The sequence below is a fragment of the Clupea harengus genome, chromosome 8 (assembly GCF_900700415.2).
Source record: "Clupea harengus chromosome 8, Ch_v2.0.2, whole genome shotgun sequence".
NCBI classification, from domain to species: Eukaryota; Metazoa; Chordata; class Actinopteri; order Clupeiformes; family Clupeidae; genus Clupea; species Clupea harengus.
The window spans coordinates 7666838-7690849 of NC_045159.1; the positions used below are offsets into that span (position 1 = coordinate 7666838).

General features: G+C 43.1%; 4 protein-coding genes across 11 annotated transcripts in view; 2 read left to right on the top strand and 2 right to left on the bottom strand.

The window, feature by feature from the left end:
* The window catches only part of hunk (hormonally up-regulated Neu-associated kinase), an 8658-nt gene extending 1786 nt beyond the window's left edge, over window positions 1-6872 (top strand). The window contains exons 2-9 of the mRNA XM_031571311.1: window positions 4-79; window positions 620-675; window positions 1124-1259; window positions 1383-1510; window positions 3116-3242; window positions 3413-3581; window positions 3784-3937; window positions 4751-6872. Coding sequence (XP_031427171.1) covers window positions 4-79; window positions 620-675; window positions 1124-1259; window positions 1383-1510; window positions 3116-3242; window positions 3413-3581; window positions 3784-3937; window positions 4751-5466 — 1562 coding nt within the window. The 3' untranslated portion in view covers window positions 5467-6872. The remainder of the gene's footprint in view (window positions 1-3; window positions 80-619; window positions 676-1123; window positions 1260-1382; window positions 1511-3115; window positions 3243-3412; window positions 3582-3783; window positions 3938-4750) is intronic.
* A 6100-nt stretch (window positions 6873-12972) lies between these two features.
* eva1c (eva-1 homolog C (C. elegans)) lies at window positions 12973-16812 on the top strand. Of its 2 annotated transcripts, none has more exons than XM_031571702.2 (8): window positions 12973-13927; window positions 14013-14218; window positions 14369-14489; window positions 14589-14735; window positions 14897-15040; window positions 15417-15494; window positions 15598-15687; window positions 15884-16812. In XM_031571702.2, the coding sequence occupies exons 1-8, from the start codon at window positions 13813-13815 to the stop codon at window positions 16282-16284; spliced, it is 1302 nt and encodes a 433-aa protein (XP_031427562.1). In that variant the 5' UTR covers window positions 12973-13812; the 3' UTR covers window positions 16285-16812. The 2 variants fall into 2 exon arrangements, with proteins under 2 accessions (XP_031427562.1, XP_012691178.2); XM_012835724.3 differs by having other exon boundaries at window positions 12975-13927; window positions 14366-14489.
* A 99-nt stretch (window positions 16813-16911) lies between these two features.
* Window positions 16912-19369, bottom strand: cfap298 (cilia and flagella associated protein 298). Its single transcript, XM_012835777.3, has 8 exons — window positions 19260-19369; window positions 18798-18970; window positions 18525-18692; window positions 18369-18436; window positions 17869-18027; window positions 17561-17692; window positions 17385-17480; window positions 16912-17236 (listed from the first exon to the last, which is right to left on the bottom strand). Exons 2-8 carry the CDS (start codon window positions 18934-18936, stop codon window positions 17126-17128), a joined length of 873 nt encoding a protein of 290 aa, XP_012691231.2. The 5' UTR covers window positions 18937-18970; window positions 19260-19369; the 3' UTR covers window positions 16912-17125.
* A 952-nt stretch (window positions 19370-20321) lies between these two features.
* Window positions 20322-24012, bottom strand: part of synj1 (synaptojanin 1) — a 28271-nt gene continuing 24580 nt past the window's right edge. For all 7 annotated transcript variants that reach the window (XM_031571706.2, XM_031571704.2, XM_031571708.1 and 4 more), the window contains one exon: window positions 20322-23921. In XM_031571706.2, coding sequence (XP_031427566.1) covers window positions 22953-23921 — 969 coding nt within the window. In that variant the 3' untranslated portion in view covers window positions 20322-22952. The remainder of the gene's footprint in view (window positions 23922-24012) is intronic.

Below are 24012 nucleotides of genomic sequence, written 5' to 3' on the forward strand. Positions count from 1 at the left end.
AAGAGCGGGAGGCGCAGAAGTACGTCCGGCAGCTCGTCATGGCCGTGGAGCATCTCCACCGGGCCGGCGTGGTGCACAGGTGAGATCCTCAAAGATCCCCTCAGTGTGTCTCACTCGACTCTCACAGCTAACTTTTTTTACTCAGTCCGTCTGTCTCTCTCTCTCACACACAAACACACACACACACACACACACACACACACACACACACTCTCTCCTTCACTCACTCTCACACACACTCTCTCCTTCACTCACTCTCTCGCACACAAACATATTCACACATTGTCATTCACTTTCACACACATAACAACAGTAACAGTCACATTTCCACTTACTTTCCTTCACTTTCTTTTACACACATACAGACGCCATATCAGAAACACAGTGTCAGTTGGGTTATGAATCAGAACAGTGTGTGAGTACAGATGACTCATGCAGATGTACTGGTGAATATACTGTATCTATGGAAAGAGTTTATAACAGGATAAAGTTCTGACCCATATAGAGTTTGAATTGGGGTAAGCCCCTTTGCTGAGGCTTTTGTTACCCAATGTGTTGGACCACATTGACAGTTGCTCCATTTAAATTGACAGCTGCTTGTTGTTTTGCTTTCTCACAGAGATTTGAAGATTGAAAACCTTCTGTTGGATGAGCATGATAACATCAAACTAATCGGTAAGCTTGCGTTTAATGCATTCAAAACTGTAATTGTGTTTCTTATCCCATTTTAATGTTTGTTTTTATAGGCTGTTTAAACTAGCAATACATATACATATATGCAGTAAATACATGTACATACATTTACATAAACATTTTACATGGTTACAATCGGGAATGCATTTTTAAGAAAGGGATGATCATCTACTGTTTAAAGAGACAAAGAAAATGTAACCTTTCCCCATGTGGTGAGAGCTGAGGGACCAATAAATACCCATTAAAGCTAAATGACCTCTCACCACTGTGAAAGACTTGCTATGTAGACAGGCCTCTTATACGACACCTATGTGTGGCGGACAGCTCGAGTGTTCACTGGCAGACCCATAAAATGCTGGCATGACAGCATGAGGAGCGCTGACACCTTCCTTCACTCACCCTCTCTCTCTCTCTCTCTCTCTCTCTCTAGACTTTGGGCTCAGTAACTGTGCTGGAATCCTGGGCTACTCAGACCCCTTCAGCACTCAGTGTGGAAGCCCCGCCTACGCAGCCCCAGAGCTGCTATCCCGCAAGAAGTACGGCCCCAAAGTGGACGTCTGGTCGATGTAAGTGAAAGACATAATCAAATTTTTTTTTAAATCCTTTCAAACCTGTCTTGGTTATTTGAATTTGTTATTGTTGATATTTATTCACTAAAAGAGTATCACTTTATTTGGTTGAATGCGCAGAGGGGTGAACATGTACGCCATGCTGACTGGCACGCTGCCCTTCACCGTGGAGCCCTTCAGCCTGAGAGCCCTGCACCAGAAGATGGTGGACAAAGAGATGAACCCCCTGCCTACCAACGTCTCCTCAGGTGAGCCGTGCTTCATGCTGTCGGATATGGATCTGTTTCCACAGAAGAGCACACGTTCTGACATGTATAGATGCACCAGATAGGAGAGGGTGCTCCTGTTACAGCTAACAACATGGACTTTAGGGAAATTTATAACATAATATTAAGAGTCCAGATTTATCAGAGGGAGATTGCCATTGCACTTACCTTTGAGTTACCATTTGGCAGCATTATGTTTTTGGATAGACCTATCCTCATTGTGTGAATATATCCAGAGTCATCGCCTGCAGACTTTTGTCCAGTCTTAAATTAGGGCCAAATGAGCTGCATACTCCTGGAGTCTCACATGATGTTGTGAAGAGTCTGTTTATATCCTCAGTCTTATGCCTACCTCAGTTTGGCTCATCTGTGTCTGATGTTCCTCTAATGCGAATGGGTGCTTGTTGAGCATCTGCGACTACAGCAGGACTGTCTCTTCCAAAATGCCTTAAAACTTTCCACCGGAGCCGAGCGGCAAATTGAATTTGGGAGGCCCTCATTAGTTTCACCTCTTAGCACACTGGTCGTTGCGTTACAGGAGCTGATGGTTGTCTCATTTCCTGGCTCTTTTAAAGTCTCTAGCTCTTAAAACAAATAAAGAATTACCACAGAACAGAACAGAGTGCCAGTAACATTCTGAAATGATCTTTTACAGGAACTATGTGCACAACGCATCGCTTTGAGATGAATTAAGCCAAAAGAATGTGATGTGACATTTACGTGACATCATGTAAATTAAATCCGCAATTGTCACTAATGTCAATTCTTTTTTTAATTCTAAAGATTCCTGGCAACACTCGAGATATAGTTGGCAGCACTGTATTATCACAATCAGAAAAACCTGTTTTGACAAAGTCTGGATAACTCCAAATGATAGTGACCTAAATATTAACTCTCAGTTCATCTCAGTTTCTTTAGTTCATCACTCATCGCCGAGCATTTCGTTGGAACCGTTGGAATTCCTTGGAAAGTAATCCTACATTTAGCCAGAATTTGTCATAAAAGATGGTGAACGTTGATACGTTGTAACTACTGCTCTCAAATTTCTTCTCTGCAGGCGTTATCCTTGTACACAATTTATTCCCGGTCAAATAAGGCATACATATAAAAGTTAAACCAACCCACACTCAAATGTCAATGCGTATGAATGTCGTGTCATCCTAATGCAATGACGATCTTAGTTGTTACATAAGAAAGGTATTGTTTTTTTTTATTTGAACCAGCAAGTCATTTGATTTATGGGCTTCTGTGGGCAAAACACACTAGACAAGCCCACATTCTTCCTGCTACCAAACAGTAGGTTGTTGTTGCGTGTTGGAGCAAGTTGACAGTTGTCGTTTTAAATATATGACATTCTAATTAGCCTTCTATAAAACGAAGAGTGCTCTTAAACAAACCCTTTTGTTTCAGTATGGATGAGCTAATGTGCAAATGTAGAGGGCATGGAGGACTCACTCGCTGGGCGAGCACTCTCTTGCAAACACCACCACAAAGCAGACTGTCACTGGCTGTCACTGAGATGTTCTGTCTCCTCTGAAAGACATCAGCAGGGTGGCACTGACCCGCACTGTTTTTCTCCCCCCATAGCTGCTGTGAACCTACTGAAAAGCCTCCTCGAACCTGACCCCGCTAAGAGGCCCAACATCCACCAAGTGATGTCCGACTCTTGGCTCCAGCTGGGAAACCCGCACACCCTCGCCCCGTACCTGAATAGGTGAGGCGATCATACACTCACCAAAACATACACACTAGGCCTACATCTCTCTTTCGTTTATCTCTTCATCTCTTCATCTACACACGTTTATCTAAGGGTTGAATGATCAGCAGACAGACGTGAGTCACGTTCATGCCCTCTAAACCGCTATTGTTGCCCTCATCTCTCAGGATTCATATCGAGGAGATTAACCAAATGGTGTTGCTGCACATGACTGAGAATATGGACTACAAGCACAGCGAGGTCCTGAGTGCAGTGCTCACCAACCGTGCCTGCCACACGCTCACCGTCTACTTCCTGCTCAACAATAAGATGAAGCGGCTTTCCAAAGAGTACCGGGTACGTACCTATCATTGACCAGAATGCATATAATCCATAATGCAATACCATAACATAATGTAAGTAATGCAACCTAAGAATCTCATTAGTAATAATGTAACTAAGTCTACCAGGGAACGTGCAATCTGCTTAGTCTGAATGGCTGAAATCATTTAGAAAAAAGAGTGGAGCAGGTTTTAAACGCAGTGTATTCCTTCATCAGGAGAAGGAGAACGTGGAGAAGGAGAAGAAGAATGAGCTGTTCTTCCAGACTCAGTGGAGGAAGCACATAGAGAAGATCACGATTCCCCCGAAACAGACTCCCGTCTACCTGGCTGTGAGCAAGGGCCCCACCAAAGAGAAGAAGCACAAGTCAGGTGAGAGGCTTCAGGTGCAGAAGAAACTATAAGAGTCTCTTATTAGGCTAATCAGGTTTCACACATATAGTTATAGTTATAATATTTTGCGCAAAAAGTGACTTACATAACATTCATAACAGTAAAAAAAAAAAAATTAAAACATTAAAACACACTCTTCATGTCAGTGCCTGAGGGAAAGTATTACCCCTATCATCTTGCCGCTCTACTAACATGGGTACAGATATTTGCATACATACTTTCCTTATTACCAGGGCTAGCCCTTTCCAAAGAACACACAGAACAGGTTCTGTCATGTTTGTCAAGAGAGTCTTTAACCTACTTTGATTCAGCCTCATTGTCTCTTATCAGGTTATTCCACAGAGCCTTATCCACACGTGGCCTAGCTCAAAAAGAATGTTTTGCTAAACTCAATTTTATGTCAGGAACAAAGAACCATGTGTTTCTCCAAAGGGCTTCCATTTGTGCCAAACAGTGGCTGTATGAACTTGTTTACATGGAATTACCTTTTACCAGTTTTCAGGGCTATTGACAGCTCATTTTTGTCATTCAGAAATAGGTGCACTAGAGTTATAGAGGCTTTGTTTGAAATGAAACAGCTGGATGCCATGTTCTGTGCTAAAAATGGATTTGGGCTTTCAAGAACAAAAATGCTAACAGGATATTTATTGTTCCTAATGTGAGACGATGTGATGGCATGCACATTGTTCTGTTTAAAATACCATAGCAAGATGAAATAGCAAGATGAGATACAGTGCATTGTTGTTTGTTGTTTGTGGCGTTGTTTGTACTCAGACCTCTGTTCTCTCTCAGGCCTGCTGCGTGCCGTGACCGGGGGACTGAAGGACGCGTACTCCGGCCAGGGCGGCTGCGTGGCCTCGTCTTCTCTGGAGTACCTGGAGATCCACCCCGTGTTCCCACAGGCGCCGCAGTCGCCGAGGCATGCGGCCAAAGAGGACAAAGACAAGGACAAGTCCAAGCCCAAGCCCAAGCGGAAGACTGTGGACATCCCAGCGCGGCCGCCCTCTGCCCTAGCAGCCCACTCCTGGAACTCGGGCCACACCAAGGAGCCCGTCCAGGAGACGCCGTCATCGCCGTGGTACAAGCTCACCAACGGCGCCCTGTCACCGCCGCGCCACGTCTCCGCCTTCCAGCCCGAGACGTCCTACCTGAGGAAAGCCACCATCCCCACCATCCCCACGCTGCCCCACAGCCAGCCCGTGGCCATCGTTGCCCCCCAGCCCAAGAAGAGCCCCTCCTCGACCTCCGATTGGCCCAGCAGCTCGCCCGACACAGGCTCCAGCCCGCCCAGCGGCAGCAGCAGCAGTGGGGGCAGCGAGGGCCCAGAGAGCCCCCAGCACCAGCGCGGCTCCAAGTTCCCCTCCATGGGCATCGGGCAGATCCTGAAGAAGCGCGTGCCACCATTCAGCTTCCGGGCCGAGCAGGCAGCGGAGGTGGAGTCGCCCACACCCTACCACATGCAGACTCTGCTCTGTACCTCGGGGAAGGCGCTCAAGACTCTCTGCTGAGCAACAGCAGCTAGCGGCAACCCCTAAAGACCTCTCTCCATGGTGACGACCTCCGTCCCGTCTCCTTTTAAACTCCTCTACACGGCTGCTTACCTGACCAGCATCACCACGCCAATATAACCCCTCGCTGTTTGGACACTTAACTTAACATTTGGTTCCTCTTTGTGACTTAATGACCTCATATCACATTTTACTGATACGTGACTGTGGAGACTTTGAGAGATTTCGACAGAAAAGCCCTTCACAGATATTTGCTTGGATATGGGGAGGGGGGGAGGGGGCTTTTGAGTACTTTAAAAGAACAAACATGTACCTCAGCACTGAACAGTACTTATCACTAGGAATAACGATGATTATGTGATATCACCAGTAGTGTGTTTAAAAAAAAAAACTGAGTCACTGGAGGCTAAAGCTTTGCGAATGTGATGTGGCCATATCCAACTTAGTAGGAAATGGCTTTTGTTTTTCACGTAACCCTTGCGCAATCTCGCATGACATGTCACTGCAGACAGTTAATATGTCACCAGCGCACGCAAGGCGTTGTAAGTTTCCAGTTCTGTACATGCATTCGTTTCTGTCTCTGAGCTCTTCCAAACCAAGCAATATACAAGCAACTACCTTTACTGTGTTTGAGCAAATTGTGTCAGTCTTCCTCGCGAGTTGATAAAGCTGCTAGGTGTACATTACAAACAAATGAAGATCTACCTAAAAGCAAACGACTTTTTTTTTTTTTTTTTTTAAAGCCTGGAAGTGCACATGACTTTGGATTTGTCATTTTGTAACGTTATATACTTGCCCTGTTTCTCTTTGTAGAGTGCCACAGGGGTTTGTGTCAGTGTTGGCTTTGTGTGTCAATTGTTATGGCCTTAATTCTCTCATGGACGCCAGTTTTAGGCTGAAGTGGAGAAAGAAAAAAAAAAAGTCAAGGGATGAACGTGAATGGGTTTCTATGAACTATGAAAAAAGACTATGTGTGCAATGGTGTGTATATATTCTCTGACAGAAGTACATTTTGTTCTATGAATAAAGACCAGAGTTGAGCAGGAAAATGAGTTTGTACATATGACATAAGTGTCTTGATATGTCTTGTGCTTGTATTTCGTCTTCAGCTGTGATTTAATACTCCACTGTAGATCCACACAGTTACTGAAGTTACTGACTTGACAACCTTTTTTCACGGGTCCAGAAGGCTTTACACTGTTAAAAAGAGAAGCTTTTTTTCTGTCAGACTTGCATGCAAAGACTTTTGGTACTTGCTGTTTTTGGATAAAACTTTGTAATTGTTTTGGTGAGAGAAAATACTGAAATGGAGGTGTTTTGTAAGCTTTTGTAATGACAGGATTTGCTTATGAGTGAAGAGATTATGATGTACAAAAATAAATACTTATATTTCAAAAATTTAAAAACATTTTGTTGGAATGTTATCTCTGTTCTTGCATGTAGAAACACTGCCCTGTACATTAGTGTACATAACTAATTCCTATTATATTATTACACGAACTCCAAATTACATTATATGTGCTTTCTGAAGAGAACAGAAACCTTTACTGAATTCAAACATGTCCGTGGGAATGACCCACATATCCCACGAGACACCTGTGGCAAGCGTGAAATGAAGAACAGCTGAACCACCACCCTAATGTAATCCAGTCAGCTGCCCAACACACACATGTATGTGACTCCACACACGCATATACTCACACACACACACATACACACAAACAGCAATATTCTAGACACAAAGGAGGGGGGCACACAATCAGGAAAAAAACACGACCCCCGAAGATAAGTATTTGTAGTTAAGCCGATGAAAGCTATGGGGGCAAGAGTGGCTGTAAAGTATATTACAGCCAAGCTCTTTGTTTACAGAATATCATATAGCAATCCAAAATCCCAAACTGACATAAACAGCCTATGACACAAACATAAGCGGCTAGTGCGTATTAGACATGCCAGCCGATAACAAACTGGGGTTAAGGTAAATCAGGTCAGAAAAACATCTCACGTCTCTAATGTCTCAACAGATGTTTTAGTTTTTTAATAGATATACTAACTTCATCTTGTACAAAGAAATACATGGGGTTTTATCGTTACATTTCTTTTTAGACTTAAGAGTCGTAATACGAGTATTCAGATCTTGTAGTCCTCTAGGCTTGACTCGAGCACAGGTGTCAGCACAGCAACAGCAGACAGCGCGATGTAGTAGAATGACTGGCTGGTTGTGTCAAGTTGTTTTTCATAAATCAGACAGGGAGGTGGCTGTGGCACAAAAAAGTCCAACCAGGCAGTCTCCGCTCTCAGCTAGTCCATCATGAAAGCAAGGGTCAAGTGACAAGATGACAGAAAAGATGACATTGGAGAATGTCCATAATGTTCTCAGGAATGTTCTCTGGGTTTCATAAAAAAATCAATGCCATGTTTGTACATTCAGTTGTTTCACTCCAATAACTAAAAATGATTCTTTCCTCCGACAACTAACCAGTAAACATGCACATTACCTCCTCCCCCAATAACAACTAGCATACGACAAACATACTGGGAGGCCAACAAAGCCCACTATCAGAAGCTTATGCTGACATATCGTGCACTGGGTGTTAAAACACGATGGTTTTTACTCATGTCAACATCATTAGAGTCAAAGGCAGGCAAGGGCCCACTCGCTGCGCTTCACCGTCTCATCCACGCCAATCTGCTCAGGCTTAGACCCTGATAGAGGCTTAATCCTGTTTTCAAGGTCTTTTTTCAGCTCAGAAAAATAACATGTCTTTGTGTCTGAAATACAGACACCATTAATCTCACTCCAGGCTTAGGGTCAGTGACGACACCCGCAGATTTACTCTTGACTGATATCAAAAACAATAACAAAAGTTGGGAATTTGTTTTCACTTTGTCCCCATTTCCCAGTCGTGACACCTCAAATAAGATGGGCATGCCTGCCTACAGATCATTTTGTGTCTGTAAAGCACATTCAGGGGAGTAGATGGTCACCTACTGTGGCTAATTCTGTCTGAATGTAACTAAAAAGGACTCGTACAAGCATTTATTGCTTGGAAAATTCTGATTTGGTATAAGAAATGCCCCGGGACAAACACTCTCAGGTCTTAGCAAGAGCAACACGTCATGTCTGAAAGACTTGAAGGTGGTCGAGTTCACCGGGGCTGAGCCGGTGTCCCCATGACGCGGTGCCACATTGCCACCCGATTGCTTCATCAGGGCAGGGGATCTGAGGATACCTTCCCTCAGACAGACCGTCTGCATAATGTAGCCTTCGCCCCTTAAGTCCCACATCGCTTAACACAATGCACAAGGGGGGCAAAGGAGGGGGCAAAGAAACGAGGGGGCACCATCACCACTCCAATCTTTGCGTTGCCCCATGCAGTGGGATATCATGAATGATTCAGTGAAGTGGATTCTGTCCATTAAGGGGGTCCAGTGGTGAAAACAACAGCTCGCTGCCTACTGGGGACGACTGGAGCGCCACCAGACAAAGGAGGTGGCAGGAACCTCTCCGCTGCCAGTCCCCTCCGATCCTTTGAGGGGTTCCCAGCCCCCAGTGGAGGGAGACGATCCCCGCTACTGGAGGGCAGAGAGAGCCATGTCACCCCCCCGCTGACAACAAAAGCCATGCTGCTTGTTTTTGTTTTGGTGTTTGAGTCTGTGTGGGTGTCTGAGCGCGTGCGCGTTCGCGTATGTGTCGGTGGAGGGATGAGAGCGCGAGACAACAAGAGAGGATGGGAAGGGCGAGGGGTGGGGGTAGGGAGGAAGGAAGGAAGGAGGAAGGGGAAGAGAAAGAGAGAAAAACACGCTGAAGGGATTAAAAAGGAGGGGAGGGGAGAGGCTCCGCCCAGCCCCTCCCCCGTGCAGCCAGGGCCGAGTGCGGTTCGCGCTAACGTGGGATGACAGGCGGGCCGGCAAGCGAGCTGGATGGCTGGCTTGCAGTGGGGGGAGATGCTGACGCGTTGGCAACAGGCTCCCAGTCTAAGCACGTGCACTTTGTTTCCATCGCAACTGCCCTTGGATACAGCGTGCTGGTTGGTCTGCGCCGCGCGCTTCAATATTTTAGCTGTTGTTGTTATGCTAACTCTGCCAGTCAAGGCGAGGGGTGAGCCTCTCGGCTACAGGGGCCTGCGAGGAAGGCTTTTCCCGCCCTCTCATGAAGTGTTGCTAGGCACATTACCGGGTAAACAAACGTGGTCCAGTCTCCCACCCTCCCAACGGCGGTGGGTTGGTTTCTTAGGCCCACTGTTTGATGTGTCTGAATAGTATTTAAACAGTACCATCTGATAAAAAGATTGGGTCTGTTTTTTTTAAGAGAGTGAAGCATAAAAAGACACCTGAGCATGAAAAACGTGAAGACTGCTACATATTTGGGTAATCCTTGAGAACGTGACCTGTGAAATATCTGACAGGGTATAATTGACTTTTGGCTTGACACAAAGGAAATTAAGCAGGTGTTAAATGTCAAATTATCAGTGAACCCTGAGGCATCATGAGACTGACGTATTTGCACAGCTATGGTTTTATGTGAGTTACAGGCACTGGCATTCAATTGTCCAATTCTACAGGCTGGTTCATAACAGGTCTTGAAAGATCTTTGTTTTTTATTATTTGCATTTGGCCTCTAAATCCTTTTCCTGATTTTCCTGATCAGAGGTTTTACAGGTTACTCAGAAGCAAAATGTGCACAACATAAAGACAACTGACAAACAGTAAATCTGTTTTAATAGATACATACAGAAAGTGGATGGTGCTCACTTTTATTTTTGGTGGTTTAAAGAGTGAGGAGTGAAATGTATTTCAGGCTCTTTGTGTCTGAGGTGACACCTCAGCAAAAGGTTGACCACCTAGAAAGTGACACAGACAGACAGCTTACATTATTGATGAGCGACTACATGAATGAAATAGTTAGACATGAGATCACATTTTCAATTATTTATGAGTACTTGTTGAACATTTTGGGCAGCTAACCTACACAGGTTTATTCCACTTCATATTATTGATCTAAAAAATCAGGATGTGTGCTTGAACTAAGAGGAGTAATTAAATTCATGCCTTTTTTGATTGTTAATACTGAATATTAACAATCAGATATTAAATATTAAAAAAATCTCGTACATCTTCACACACTAATTTCAAGATAATATTCAAAAACAATTTGAAACAGTAATCGGCTGAACTGTAAGTTCATCGGGCAATTTTCCTCTCTAAGACCACTGTAATCAACAGCAACAAGGTGGTGAAATTACCTTATTTCAATTAAACTTAATATTTGTTTGTCAAATATGGGGCTATTCTTGCAGTAGGAATAGATGTTCATAAATGATGACTCAAATGCTTGCTGTAAAACACATTTATTTAGGCTAGTTATTGACATTTTAAATGGTATCAGGGCGTACTCCTCATCTGACTCTCTTACCTATTGTTCGTGAAGCACACCCTGGATGCTGACCATGGACCACTCCTCAAATAATGGGCGCCCCCTACTGCCCTCACTCACTAACTGTTAGTAGTGCATAGTGCATGGATAAGTTATACTGCTAGAAAATGAAAGCCAGATTTTACTCACCCTAACATACAGATGAATTGTCAATAGGATTTGTCTTCACTTTGATTTAAAATGGTTCTAAGATGCCTATTAACATAGAGATATTTTAGATTTTAGTGCATAAAAACAATGCTTCAATAGTGCACTCTTAGCACTATTTATCAGTAATAATAATTTTTAATACGATTGTTTAGACTTAGATTGATGAACTGAGTGGAAAATATATGAGCAATAGGACTGAGATAGGAACAAAGCACAGTGCGAATTTGTATGTCTAGGCACGCCTCTCTCAGGTGTAGTTCATCAGTCACTGCCACAGTCTTCCAGTCCTTCCTTCCTTTACCTTTTTCTTGTTCCAGAGCGCCATCTACTGGTCATTTAACACACAAGTGGAAAATGCTGTTCAGTTTTTCCAATATTTTGTCACTTTTGAATAAAGTCGTAATGAAGTAAATAAAATTATTATTAATACACTTTTTTGATGAAAAAACTAAAAATGTTAACCTTTTGTTTAACCTTTTATAGGAAACATTGTGAAATGAGTGACTTAAAAAAATGTCACTCAATGTCACTCATTTTTTACAAGTGTTTGTAACCCCCCCCTTTTCTTTCCTACTGTGAGGCGCATTGTGTTACTTCCTTGTATGAAATGCGCCGTACAAATAAAGTTTGATTTTGATTTTTTTTTTTTTTTTACTTAAATGTAAGTAATTTAAGTTATAAGTAATTTTTAACAAGCAAGCTTTACTTTGATGCTATAACTAAATATTACATATTACAGATTGGAAGCAACAAGTTATCTATTAATCTAATATTTTACGTCCTTATTTAACTCCCTATTTACTAATGGATTAGGTCTTTGGACAGACATTATCTCTAGATGAGGATTTGACTTGATATTTCTGCAATACAAAATGTGCACTGTATATGTGTAGAAAATGACAAGAAATTGATTTCCATGTTGATTAGATTTTGTTGTGCAAATCAAACTACAACTGTGGGATGATGATGCACTCCTGGTGGGGCACATTTGGATAGGTAGTGCATCTTTTTGTAGATAGTAAATAGAATCAACATTTTCAACAAAACACCTGAACCATTCCTGTGGTAAAACCCTGACAAAACCATCTATTACCTTTCTCTTGGTGATATTTTATCTCAAGTATACTTGGATACATTCGTCTATATCATTTAAAACTCTTTTTAAATGTCTTTGTATTTCCATTTTCTCTGTCTTGTCTGTTAGCTTCTTTAATGGCTACTCTCTATATTGGAGGTAATGGCATAGGCCTCTGTCTGTAGTGTTAATAATGACTATGTCTGGATCAGTGCTTTGGATTACTCATGGATTTTCATTTACATTTACATTTAGTCATTTAGCAGACACTTTTGTCCAAAGCGATGTACAAGGGAGAGAACAGTCAAGCTAAGAGCAATAAAAAACCTGGTGTAACAATAAATACTACTGAATGGCAGTGATGTTTCACTCAAGCTGACGCCTGGTCACCTCAGTTTCTCAGCCAGCACGTAAAAACTACACCAAGCTCAGGCATGGCCGCAGAAATGTAATAGGCCTACTGATGAAAGACTTAACAAATTAACAATTCCAAAAGATGATTTTAAAGTGAGGTGTTGATCTATTGTCCAGCAACAAGTTTTTTAATCAAGCTCCCAATGTTTGTTCAACAGCTACATTCAAAAATTCAAGAGAAGAGATATTTTCAGGGGCGATTGTAAATTTGCTAAACCTGGGCCAGATTATTTGATCATGGGATCATGGGATCAGGGGAATTCAATGGGGCAGTAATCTACAGTGTCTGTGTTTATGGGTACAATCATAACCTGAGGTAATAGCCTTTGTTAGGCCTGTAATTCAATAAGTATTATACAAAAAACATAAACAACCAGCTTTTTCAAATGGCTAACCAGGCTAAATTAAGAAGGGAGAGATTACATTTTCTCTCTGTTTCTTGGCATCTTGATTAAGTTTCTGCAGAAGATGAAGAGTTAAAATTGGATTATTTTCAAAACACAGAAATATTGGACATAGACCTACGCATATCACATTATGTCTAGATAGACTATAACACTCTTTTGAGACCTGTTCCCACACCAAAACTGTACTGATATCAACAGTAGACCTACAAGAGGACAGACAAACGAGCTACATGGAATTGCCGACCAAACCCCCCGACATGTGGGTTTTAAATTCAACGGAATTTCAGACGGCCAATGCAGCTGTCCAAGAGCAAACGATGAAGTTCTCGTACAACTGCGCGTGTCTTTTCCTTGTAGTGCCCCTCTTTGCCACGCCCCCGTTTGGATTCCCTCCTTGACTTTCTGTCAAAATCACTAAGATTGGATAATAGTCAGGCTTTCTTCTTCTTCTGGCGAACATTAATCTTTTCAGTTTCTTTCGCGCAGACGGACGTTCATTGCGATCGAGGAGATCGAGAGGGCTGCGTAGTTGAAGCCAGCATCAACTTGTTGCGTATGTGTTATTTCCCTCTCATGCGACAGCGGTTTCCTCACAATACGATTATGTGACAGGCGTGCATTAGTCGTATTTCATTAGCTTTTCTCAAATAGCAAGTGACAACAGTATTGATAATTTCATACTTACAATTGGGCATGCGGTTCAGTAATGCAGGCCAATAGCTCTAAACCTGGTATTTAAGATTGGCTGAATGTTAGAACAGAATCTGTAACAGGTGAACGCTTCAGTAGCCTGCCCAAGGATAAGTGTTCGCTTTTTAGGAGACTTTGATGCAAGTTTTCGAACATGAGCTCAGAGAACGGGAATGCCCACCATGGTCCACGTCAGTTCCCACAGATGTCATTGGTGCCTTCTTAAAATAATGTACGGAATCCTTCTGCTGTGGGCGGAAGACATGAACGCACTGTCAGATTTCTCAAGTAAGTGACGCTTATAAGAGATGGAAAAAGTACATAAGGACATTTACTTCAGCTTAATTCATTATGCTTTCATATTCTTTTGAAGAATACTTGACAAAAATAATAACTAGCCAGTCTGCATATGGCTGTGATGGAGAGATGTTGCGACTTCAGTGCCCAAGACACTCAACAGTATCAATTCTCTCAGCGCATTATGGGTTGGCAGAAGTACGATTCTGCCCAAGTCTTTTTCATACTGCACTACTGGGCAAACATCTGAACCATTCCTGCTCAGCTTCAACTGCCTTACAGGTGCTTTTTTACTTATTAAAATGGACTGTTTAAGACTGTTACCACTTTATCTGGGGCTTTATTGTCTATTTATTAAATCACTGAGGGATTTAATGAATCTGGGTCTGTGAGTGATCTACTGTAGTTTTGTTTTGATTTGGTACCCAGAAGCTACTTTCGGAATGCCAAGGCCATAGAGATTGTGATCTCCTGGTTAATCATCATGTATTTGGGCGTGACCCTTGCCCTGGGGGGTCCAAGTATCTTCATGTTACCTACAAGTGCAAACCAAGTGAGTGTTCTGACTGAAACTATTCTGTAGTTTTAAGATAAAATGCCACCACTGTCTCTCGCTGACCTGCAACACTAACTAGTACACTTACCGTTTCAGCGGAGCACAAGAGAAAGGTGGGCTGCGAGGGAGAGAGCATCACACTGCACTGTAAGCTTTCACGGGTGTTGATCATTTACTCAGCAGTGTATGGCCGACAGATGGAAGACAAAGATGTTTGCAGCTCACACTATGACCCTCCGTTTGGTGAGAAATTAAATTGGAAGCTTTAGTAGACCGAGGGTATTCACAAACCAGTCTGTAGACTTAAATTCAATAATTCTTAATATGTTACAAAGGTCAACATTCCCTTCACACAAGGAAATGTTTTCATGAATTCAGTGTTAACCATTTCTTTTTGGGCTCAGAGTGTCTATACTTTGGGGCTGCGCACACAGTGTTGAAGAAATGTAACGGCAAGCAGAGGTGCTTAATCACCATCAATGACCAAACTTTCCGAAATCCATGTCCCCCAAGATCAACAAAACATCTCACAATACTCTACTCATGTGGTAAGAATGTGTACTGAGAAAATTAAGGACCAAAATGAATGATTTGTGAGCCATATCAGTAGACTGGAAAAAAATAATGAGAAAATGTTGAAGTAAGACATTGTCCATTGTAATCTGTTTTTTTTTTCGGAGCAACCCAACTATTCTTTTTGCAACAGGAAATCACAACAAACCAGATAGAAATGCCATACATGAGTAAAAATAGAGATTGAGCTCAGCAACTAGAGACTTCTGTAACCTTCTAGAACTTCCTGTGATTGGCCTGTGTTGGCACTGTTTAATTGCAAACCACATACTTCATCAACTGTGAATCCATATGCAACACTACTTTAAGTCAAAGACAACATCCAACATCATACTTCCTGTCTGTTTACAGTACCTCAGGTATTAATGAAAGAGGTGGAACCAAATATTTTCAACCCAACCTTGGTACCACAGCATACCAATGACAGGGGTAGGTACCTTATTAAAAATATGTGCGGTTTAATCGTGTGTAATGGTAAACATGGTGTACAACATTTATCAGTCACTAACCCCATTCCATTTGCCAAATGCAGGTGTAATACCTAATGTCAAGGGGTCCAAGCTGCCAGAAAACCATAGGATTATAGTGAGCAATTCACTGGTGATATATGGTTACATAAAAGGTAATACACATTTTAACCTTGTCCTTACAACAGCAAATCAAATTAGTAAATGAATGATTTATATATACAAAATGTGGAGCTAGTGAACCTGTGTGCTAAAAATACATGTTGTGGACAGTTGGTAAGATGTCATATGATTGTGGTTACCTGCATTACATTTTACAACTCGCTTATTATTGTTTCTTCTCTCAAACAGAACATCAGGACAAAGCCGCCCTCTTCTTCATCTCCAGTGTGTGTGTGGGCCTGCTCATTCTGCTCTTAGCCGTGTCTCTCAGACTCTCCTGCCACATGGAGCACACCTGGGGAGGTGCGCACCTGAAAAAGAGGCTGCTTAGCAGGACAGAGGAGACAAGTGAGGAAGAGGAAGAAGAGGACGATGAAGAGGACGATGAGGTTGGTGATGAGGGATCAATGACTGTGATGGACAGTTCTTTGCTGTCAGTAGGCGACAGGAAGCCACTGCAGTGCTGGGAGGAAGTGACATACACCACTGAGGCTGCTGAGCTCATGGAGAGGATTGAGCGCCGGGAGCTTGTGATTCAGGAAATCTGGATGAACTCATACCTGAATGGCACTTCATGTGGACACCCCTGACCGGCTTACCGGGACAGAAAAACTCCTAAACTGTTGTGAATTCAACTGCAGAGCGTGGTACTGAAATGAATGTACAACACCAGTCCAACCTATTCAACAGACTTCCTATAATAGCATAAGTATCACTGTCAAAATGGAATTCAAACGTGTTATCATATCCATGTGTTTTATGCTAAAACAATAAAAAATCTCCCCCTGGTATTGTAGAGTTAAGTATGTTTTCCATACTCTAATTACTGTATTACTTCTAGGTCTTAAGGTACATAAAACACCACTATGAGAGGCTTCAAGGCTTTCTGGAGCCTTGCAACAGCATGAGTTCATCACGTGGGGTCCTTCCCTTTATGGAAGCTTCTCTGCCTGAACCCTATCATTTCCACTCAAGGCCCCATGGGAGCCTTGCATCAACATCCTGTCTGTAAACAGTGCTGGATTTCAGACGTGCCAGCACCAGTGGCATGGACAAAGAGAGGAAAGGAGTGTTACATCCTTATTCTGAACCACTTTGAGAATAACCAGGCCTCGTCAGAGATCGGCTTACTCACAGAGACACCTGGCCGCTGAATAAGAGTCCATCAGGATGAACTCTAGGCCAAATTAATTCTGACACACACACACCATCACACACCCAGTTAACAATTGTTTTATTTTCTCAATACTATAACTTATCATGTATATGTACAATCCAAAAACATGTGGGTCAAAAAACAGTAAGACAAGGAAATCCAAACAGAGTCTGATCGCAAACATTACAGTGCTGAGGAGTACAGCAATCACTGCAAATGTCAGCGGGTAAGGCACTGCCAACAGCACACAGAGATGAGTCTGTGAGCTCGGCTGATCACCTCGGGCCCCATTTGATGTTAGTTAAGCCTTGGAACTGCTTTTTCAGGGCCTGCCTGTCGGACCACTGTGACTGCAGATGAGTGTCGTCGTCTGCGTCATCCAGTTTCTACCACAAGAGAAACACATTGCTTAGGAAAAAAAGAAACACATAAAAAAATATATACACTCAAGACAGAGAAAAATGGGACAGTCAACCAAATGTTACACAAGGGGAGAACAATCCATCTGTGGAGAGCGACTGTTTCAGGGTTCACCTTAAGCTCCTCTTGTCTCCTGTGGTAGTGCAACATCATCTGCTTCTGCTGCTCCTCCGTGATCAGTGGTTCCCTCGCTGGCGCCCCCTGGCCCCTCTGCAGAGAAATGCCGCACATGTTTCAAATTCCCCTGGCACTTGGAAACCAACGACAGGCCAAGAATTAATGGAAGGTACCTTTTGTAGTTTGACCACAATCTTAGTCTTCTCGTTTTTGCCAACATAGTCCTGCAGCTTCTTGCCGCGCTGCATTTCTTTTGCTGCCCACCAGAGCTGGGCCTCTTCAGCTGGCATCACCTGCAGAGACGCCTGCATTGTGGAGAAGAAATAAAGATTTTTCTAAATCTTTGTGCACAGCCTACCGAACAGTTAGACATATCCTGTTATAAAAGTCACAGGTGAGCACATCTAACGGCTGTTTTAAATCTAAACTTTCATGTCTAGGTTTGGTTCCTGAAATGAGTATAGACGGTACAATTATTTACCTGTGTGCCAGCTAGATCTTCCTTGTCCTCCAGCTCCATTCTGATTGGGTCATGTGGAGGAAGGCCCATGGGGTAAACGATCATAACTGCACCCCTGAGGAGATCCAAAGCCTCCTTCACCATCCCCATAGTAACACACACATTTGCCTGGACCTGTTTCTGTGTAGTTCAACATATGAGAGCAACCAAAAATACACATTAACATACCAACGTATGTAATGAAAAATGTATCTGTTGAGCAATATCACCTTCACAAGTTACAAATAAATAAAAAACTGACAAAAATTCTCTTCAGAGATGCAAATACAGTACATTAAATGTCAATACAGCTACCATCAGAAGACTGAAGAAGTAACCACGTAAGGCAGATCAAAGGTTTCTTAAAAGTCAGACAGAAGTACAGTGGCTATAACTCTTTACACTCCCTTTTTAGGGAAGCCTATTGGTCCAAGACCATCGAATAACATGTGGTCATTATCTGAGGTCTCAAACATGCTTACCTTCGAGATTAAAGCTCTGGCCTCTTCCAATGTCTTCATCAAAACGTCTTTCATTTTTTCATTTGGAGCTGATTTAAATGTTAACATACAAGTGTGAAATTGGAGAATGCGGAGAATAATATATAATACTAGAAAATGTGAAAAATAAGTTCTCACCGTGTCCATTTCTGCGTCCAATTTCATCCTTTTTAAATTCTGCACCACCACTAGGTATGCACGTATCCTCCCATTCATCATGAAGTTTCAAATCTACTATTTGGTCATCAGTGAGGCCTTGCATATTTGGGGGTAGTGTTATGCCATGTTCTGCCAGCTCTGGTACTTCTGTAAAAAAAAAACCACACAAACACACGGCAAAAACACAATAAAGAACAACTTCTACAATGAGAAATGTTTTAGTTGTTGAATAGGTAGGTGATAGAGTATGACCTGAGCAAATCCTGTCCACTTTCAATCTCCCATTGTGGATGGCTGTGACTTCTTCAATCAGAGTTTCCAGTGAGATGTCGACAGTCGTGCTGAAATGAAACTGACTCTCGTCTCCTCGTTTCACGTGTAACTGGACCATGTTGATAGCTTCAAATAATTTCAGTTTCAATAACCTGAAACAGAGCACAAGCAAATAAAGTCACCAAGTGGCTTGGAAGATCAAGACCTCAGTTATACATCTGCAAACAGTTCTTTGATTTCGTCCTCCTGTCGTGTTACTATGGAAACGTAACACAAAACTCTTGGAGGTTTCTGGAAAATAGCCGGCTAACTAGCTAGACTCATCACTTCAGAAAAACTAAATAAAAACATTTTCTACACCAAATAACACATATTAAAAAAACACAAAATGGACTACACCCTAACTACACACGCAAACTGTAATAATCTAGCAAAACGTACCTTTAATATTAAGTTTCCAGCTGAGGTGCTACTGCTCACTCATTTCACTGACGTACCACAGCAACTAACAACTTCCGTTGACATACTTCCGACATTGACGCTTACAGTTTACCGTAATGTCAAATGTAGATACACCCCATTTTCCAGCCAGATCAGCCTGAAATGTGGTAATGTGGCTGCAACTGCAACAAACTCAGATAAATACATATTGAAGACGTGTTGATGTCTGATTTCCTCCCGTTTCTTTTCTAGAGAAAATATAGTTGATGATGAAATTGACATTTTACTCCCCCTAGTAAAATATGAGTTGTGTATTACCTCGTTTTTTGCATTTCCGAACGACCACTATCTACACTGTTGATGAAATGTTGAGAGTAGTGTTGACAGTAAAAAAGGACTGTCTTTTCTGTCTCTTGTCTTTGTTATACTATGACCATGTGGTGGGACGGGCTTCTTTTACTATAATTGAATTGTCAGACATTGTGTAGCAATAATGCTACAAACTTTGGTGCAACATCTTTCATACTAAATCAATTTTATCCTGAAAAAAAGTGTGACTACAGACAGCTGGTACTCTGACACTGTAAATAGATAGGGGAGAGAGGGGTAAGATGAGCTGTTTCTTAACTTAAGTCGCCCTATAACCAAGGGAATATGAGACAGAAATAAAACTAGTGCATACAGCACAAGTTCAGGATGTGTGCCATCAATTGAAACCTTAGCAGAGGCCTAACTGAAATAGACAACACACTGCCAGTTCAGCATATCTGATATGCACTTTTAAAACTGAGATACTTCGATGTGAGACTGATAATACCCGAATGCCAAAAAACCTTGACAGGCCAAACATATATTTTTTTTGTGAAAACAGTGTTTTGTGAGAAAAAAAAAATGCTTACCACTTCATTCACATGATTCTTTCTTCCACAGCAGATGCAAATGGAGAAAGCAAACTAAATGTAGGGTCACATGCCGAGATACAGGTGGCGGGTCAAATTACTCACTGGCTCATTTTACCCCACTGCCTCCTACAAGAGCACAAAACGGATTTGGACACGAGAATACATTTTGATATATATTTATTATTGCATACATACAACACCAATTGCTTCATACATAACTGTGCACTCAGTTTTGCACATGGATCACATATGTTTAAATACTAATTAATGGTCTGTAGTTTCCTGGTTTCTTTGATATACAGAATATGGTCAACAACAGGTATTTTGTCACTACTGGATTACAGCTATAGGGAACATTTACCTCACAAAGGGAGTTAACAGATTTCTATAAAATCTGGCCTTTTAAGTAAATGCGAGCCCCTTAAGCCTCTGGCTCTACATCACTCAGACTGAATGCTTTCTTTCAATGTACAACCCAAATCACATTATCAAAGCTTTCCAAGAGCTACTATCGGATGTGATGTCACACCAACTGAATGGCCAAGTCATCGTGTTACAAAGACCTTTTCTGAACAAACAATGCACTGGATTTAGCATTAGGAGGCATTGACCCTGATCTTTCCACCACTGGTAAGGCCAGGCTCCTCTTTAGAGAAGTCACACAAACTACCTGGTGGTGCCGTCGGTGCCGACACTGGAAATAAATAGACCACCAGACCCGAAGGGTAATGCAATCCCCCAAAACAGGGTCTATTCCAAAGCCTGACACCAAGCCGTCAACTGATGTTGCATGTAAACCCAACAATACAGAAAGAGTAGGTAGTACAATAAAAAGTACAATACTGACGTCACTGTTGCTTTGACAAGACCACATTTCAACACATACATAAAACTTTTGGTGGCATGGTTAGAATCCTGCATACAAGTGTCTGTTTAATTAAGAAGGGCATGATTGAAAGCAAAGGCTGATAATGGAAATGTGTGAAATACTGAAAGCTGATAAAAATGTCCATCACACACACACACGTCAAAACAGTATTTAACGCACAGTATCCCACATGGTCACTCACTACAGCGAAGGATGTGCTGAGCCGTGTTGCCTTCGGGGGCGATACAGTGTTTTTTTTTTGTGTGTGTGGGAATGTGGGAATCCAAGAGCAATAGATACTGGCAGTGCTGAAAGCAACTCTTTTCACAAAACCCTACAAAGAGATAAGTAGTAAGCGGACAAGCAGCATATTTTCTGATATACATTTTAAAATGTGCATGCCTGCCCTTTTGTACATGATCCACAAAGCTAGACAGTTTTGTTGAATGGGTTATACATGGCGGCCACTTACCCAGGGGGCAGATTTCAATAAAAATGCCGGGAAGAAATCATAAATTAAAAATGGCCATCTCTAGGAGTAGAACGAAAAAAGAAAAAAAAATCCAGCACAAATTCATTGCACTCGCACATACACACACTCACAAACACCGATGTGGACCACGGTTTCCTATCAATAATGTCTGGATATCAATTCTCACAACATAACAATTACACCACATTCCTTACATATACAGCAGTACTGCTCAACGTTTTGAATCAGATGAAACAGAAGCACGAGAACACACATAGTTAAAGAGTGAGTGGCACATAGAAGTAGTTATGCCAGTGGAGCCGACATGGCCTCCCGGTAAGCCAGACATCTCAGACTTTGGCTTCAAAACTAAACTTGAAAGCCCAAAGGACAATGCCTTTTCAGTGCATTTCAGATATGACATGTAGATACCATAAATATATACTGTGTATATATACACACTTAGTTGCTGGTTTTACAATACATGGAAGGAAAAACAATGCAGCTAGAAGTTAGCATGTATTAAGATACAGTAGACACAAGACGCGTCAAATGCGGATACATGACACTGACTTGCATTGAGAGTGATGTCTGTCTGTCAATGGAATCCGATTGCCAGTGCTAAGTAACCTTTCCAGTGGCTTGCAACATGTTATTTGTGCTGACTGCTTGTACACACTAATATGCGGTAGCCGAGACAAGAGGCAAAGCTAACTGAACGTACATTCATGACAACGAAAGCACTATTAAGAAAGAAAGAATATGGATGGGTTAGGCTACAGCCCTTGCACTTCTCTCTAAATGATATGGTGACGCTGCCATGATGATCGACAAGGCCTGGCATGGATGGAGATCACTGCAGTTCTTGTGATTTCCCGTAAAAATCACTCCTGGTCAGGTGCATAAGCAAAATCAAACGAGTAACAGGGGCATAGTATAATGCATTTTTGGGGGTGAAAAGGCCACACTGACCTTGAGAAATGATTTGTGTGTGCAGATGGTCCACTACGTATTGTGCAGACTTCGGCTAACTGGTAAAATGGTAGCATGTGGCCATACAACAGTAAGGTATTGCACAGTTATTTTACACACACAAACCTGTGCGCATATATATATTTGTATATACTTTTCATAAATAGAACAGACACAGGCACAATTCTCCTGCTTAAATGAAAATAAACATCTTATATTCTTGATCCCATCTCGTGTGCAATGATGTTGCATTGACTATCTAATTTTCCTACCTAAAGACTTTGAGTGCCGGATTCATGGGGATGGGAACGGAGAGTTCAAACCTGTCCTATTCACCTCACTTTATACAAACCATAATACACAGAAATACACTCAATATGTTTCTCTAGAAATTTTGCCAACGCACGCACGCGTACGCACACATACACTCTCTCTCTCTCTCTCTCTCTCTCTCTCTCTGAACAACATTAGTCGACACTCTATCTTTCGGTGAACTCGCTCATTCGTGTGGGTAAGTGTGGGTGGCTTGGGTTAGTCCTGGCAGGGGGAGGGGGCGGCAGGACGGGGAACGCAGTGGCGGAGGAAGAGGACCCCCAACTATTCTCAGTGCTGAACCCAGAGCTGGCCGGCTGCGTCTGGGCCTGTGTGAACGAGGGGATGGGCGTGGAGAGGGGAAGCAGGGGTGCCGCTACCGAGGCGGAGGCCTTTCCTCTGAGCCGGACGTCTGAGTCATCATCAAACGTAACCCACTGCTGCTTGCGCGTCTCTGGGACAGGGGCAGGAGGGGCGACTGCAGGGACAGGTGCATGGACATGGGCAGGGATGGGCATGAGGGGGGTAAGTTGGAGGGTGGGCTGCTTGGAGGCAAAAGCAGACGTGGTGGACATGGTCCTGTGGAAGGCCAAGGAGGCCTGAGCCTGCTGCTGGGTGGAAAAGTCTGGCGTGAGCGAGCGGTGCTGGACCTGGGCTTGGGTGTGGGCCAGAGGCAGGCCGCCTATGAAGGGGTTAGTGGTGGTGTTGCTGTTACTGTTGCTGTTGCTGGGGGCGCCCGGGGGCTCGCTCAGGAAAGGGTTGGGGGAGATGCGCGTCAGGGTCTCCTGGGAGCGGCTGCGCGAAGGTACCGGCGGCGGCGGCAGGAGGGAGGGCGCGCTGCCAGAGTCATGCGCAGCCAGGGAGAAGTGAGCCAGCGGGGAGGAGGAGGAGGAGGACGAGGAGGAGGACGTGGGGAAGACAGGCGCCGAGTGCAGGGAGCGGGAGGCCGGGAACACGGCCGAGGACGAGGACCTGGGCAAGGGCGGCGGGAGTGGGCCCGATCGCAGGGAGCTGCTCCGGGTCAAGGACTGGGTGTTGTGCCAGGAAGAGGGGACGGGGAAGAGGTCGGAGGCGGGGGTGTCGAAGGGGTCCGATTTCCATTGTGCTTCTTGCTGGAGGCCGTTCAATCCGTTTATCTGTGCAGAGCAAGAAAACAGGAAGAATCAAAATAAGGTGCAAAGGGTGAGGTAGAAGTCGCCACTGCCATTTTTACACAACAGAGATGAA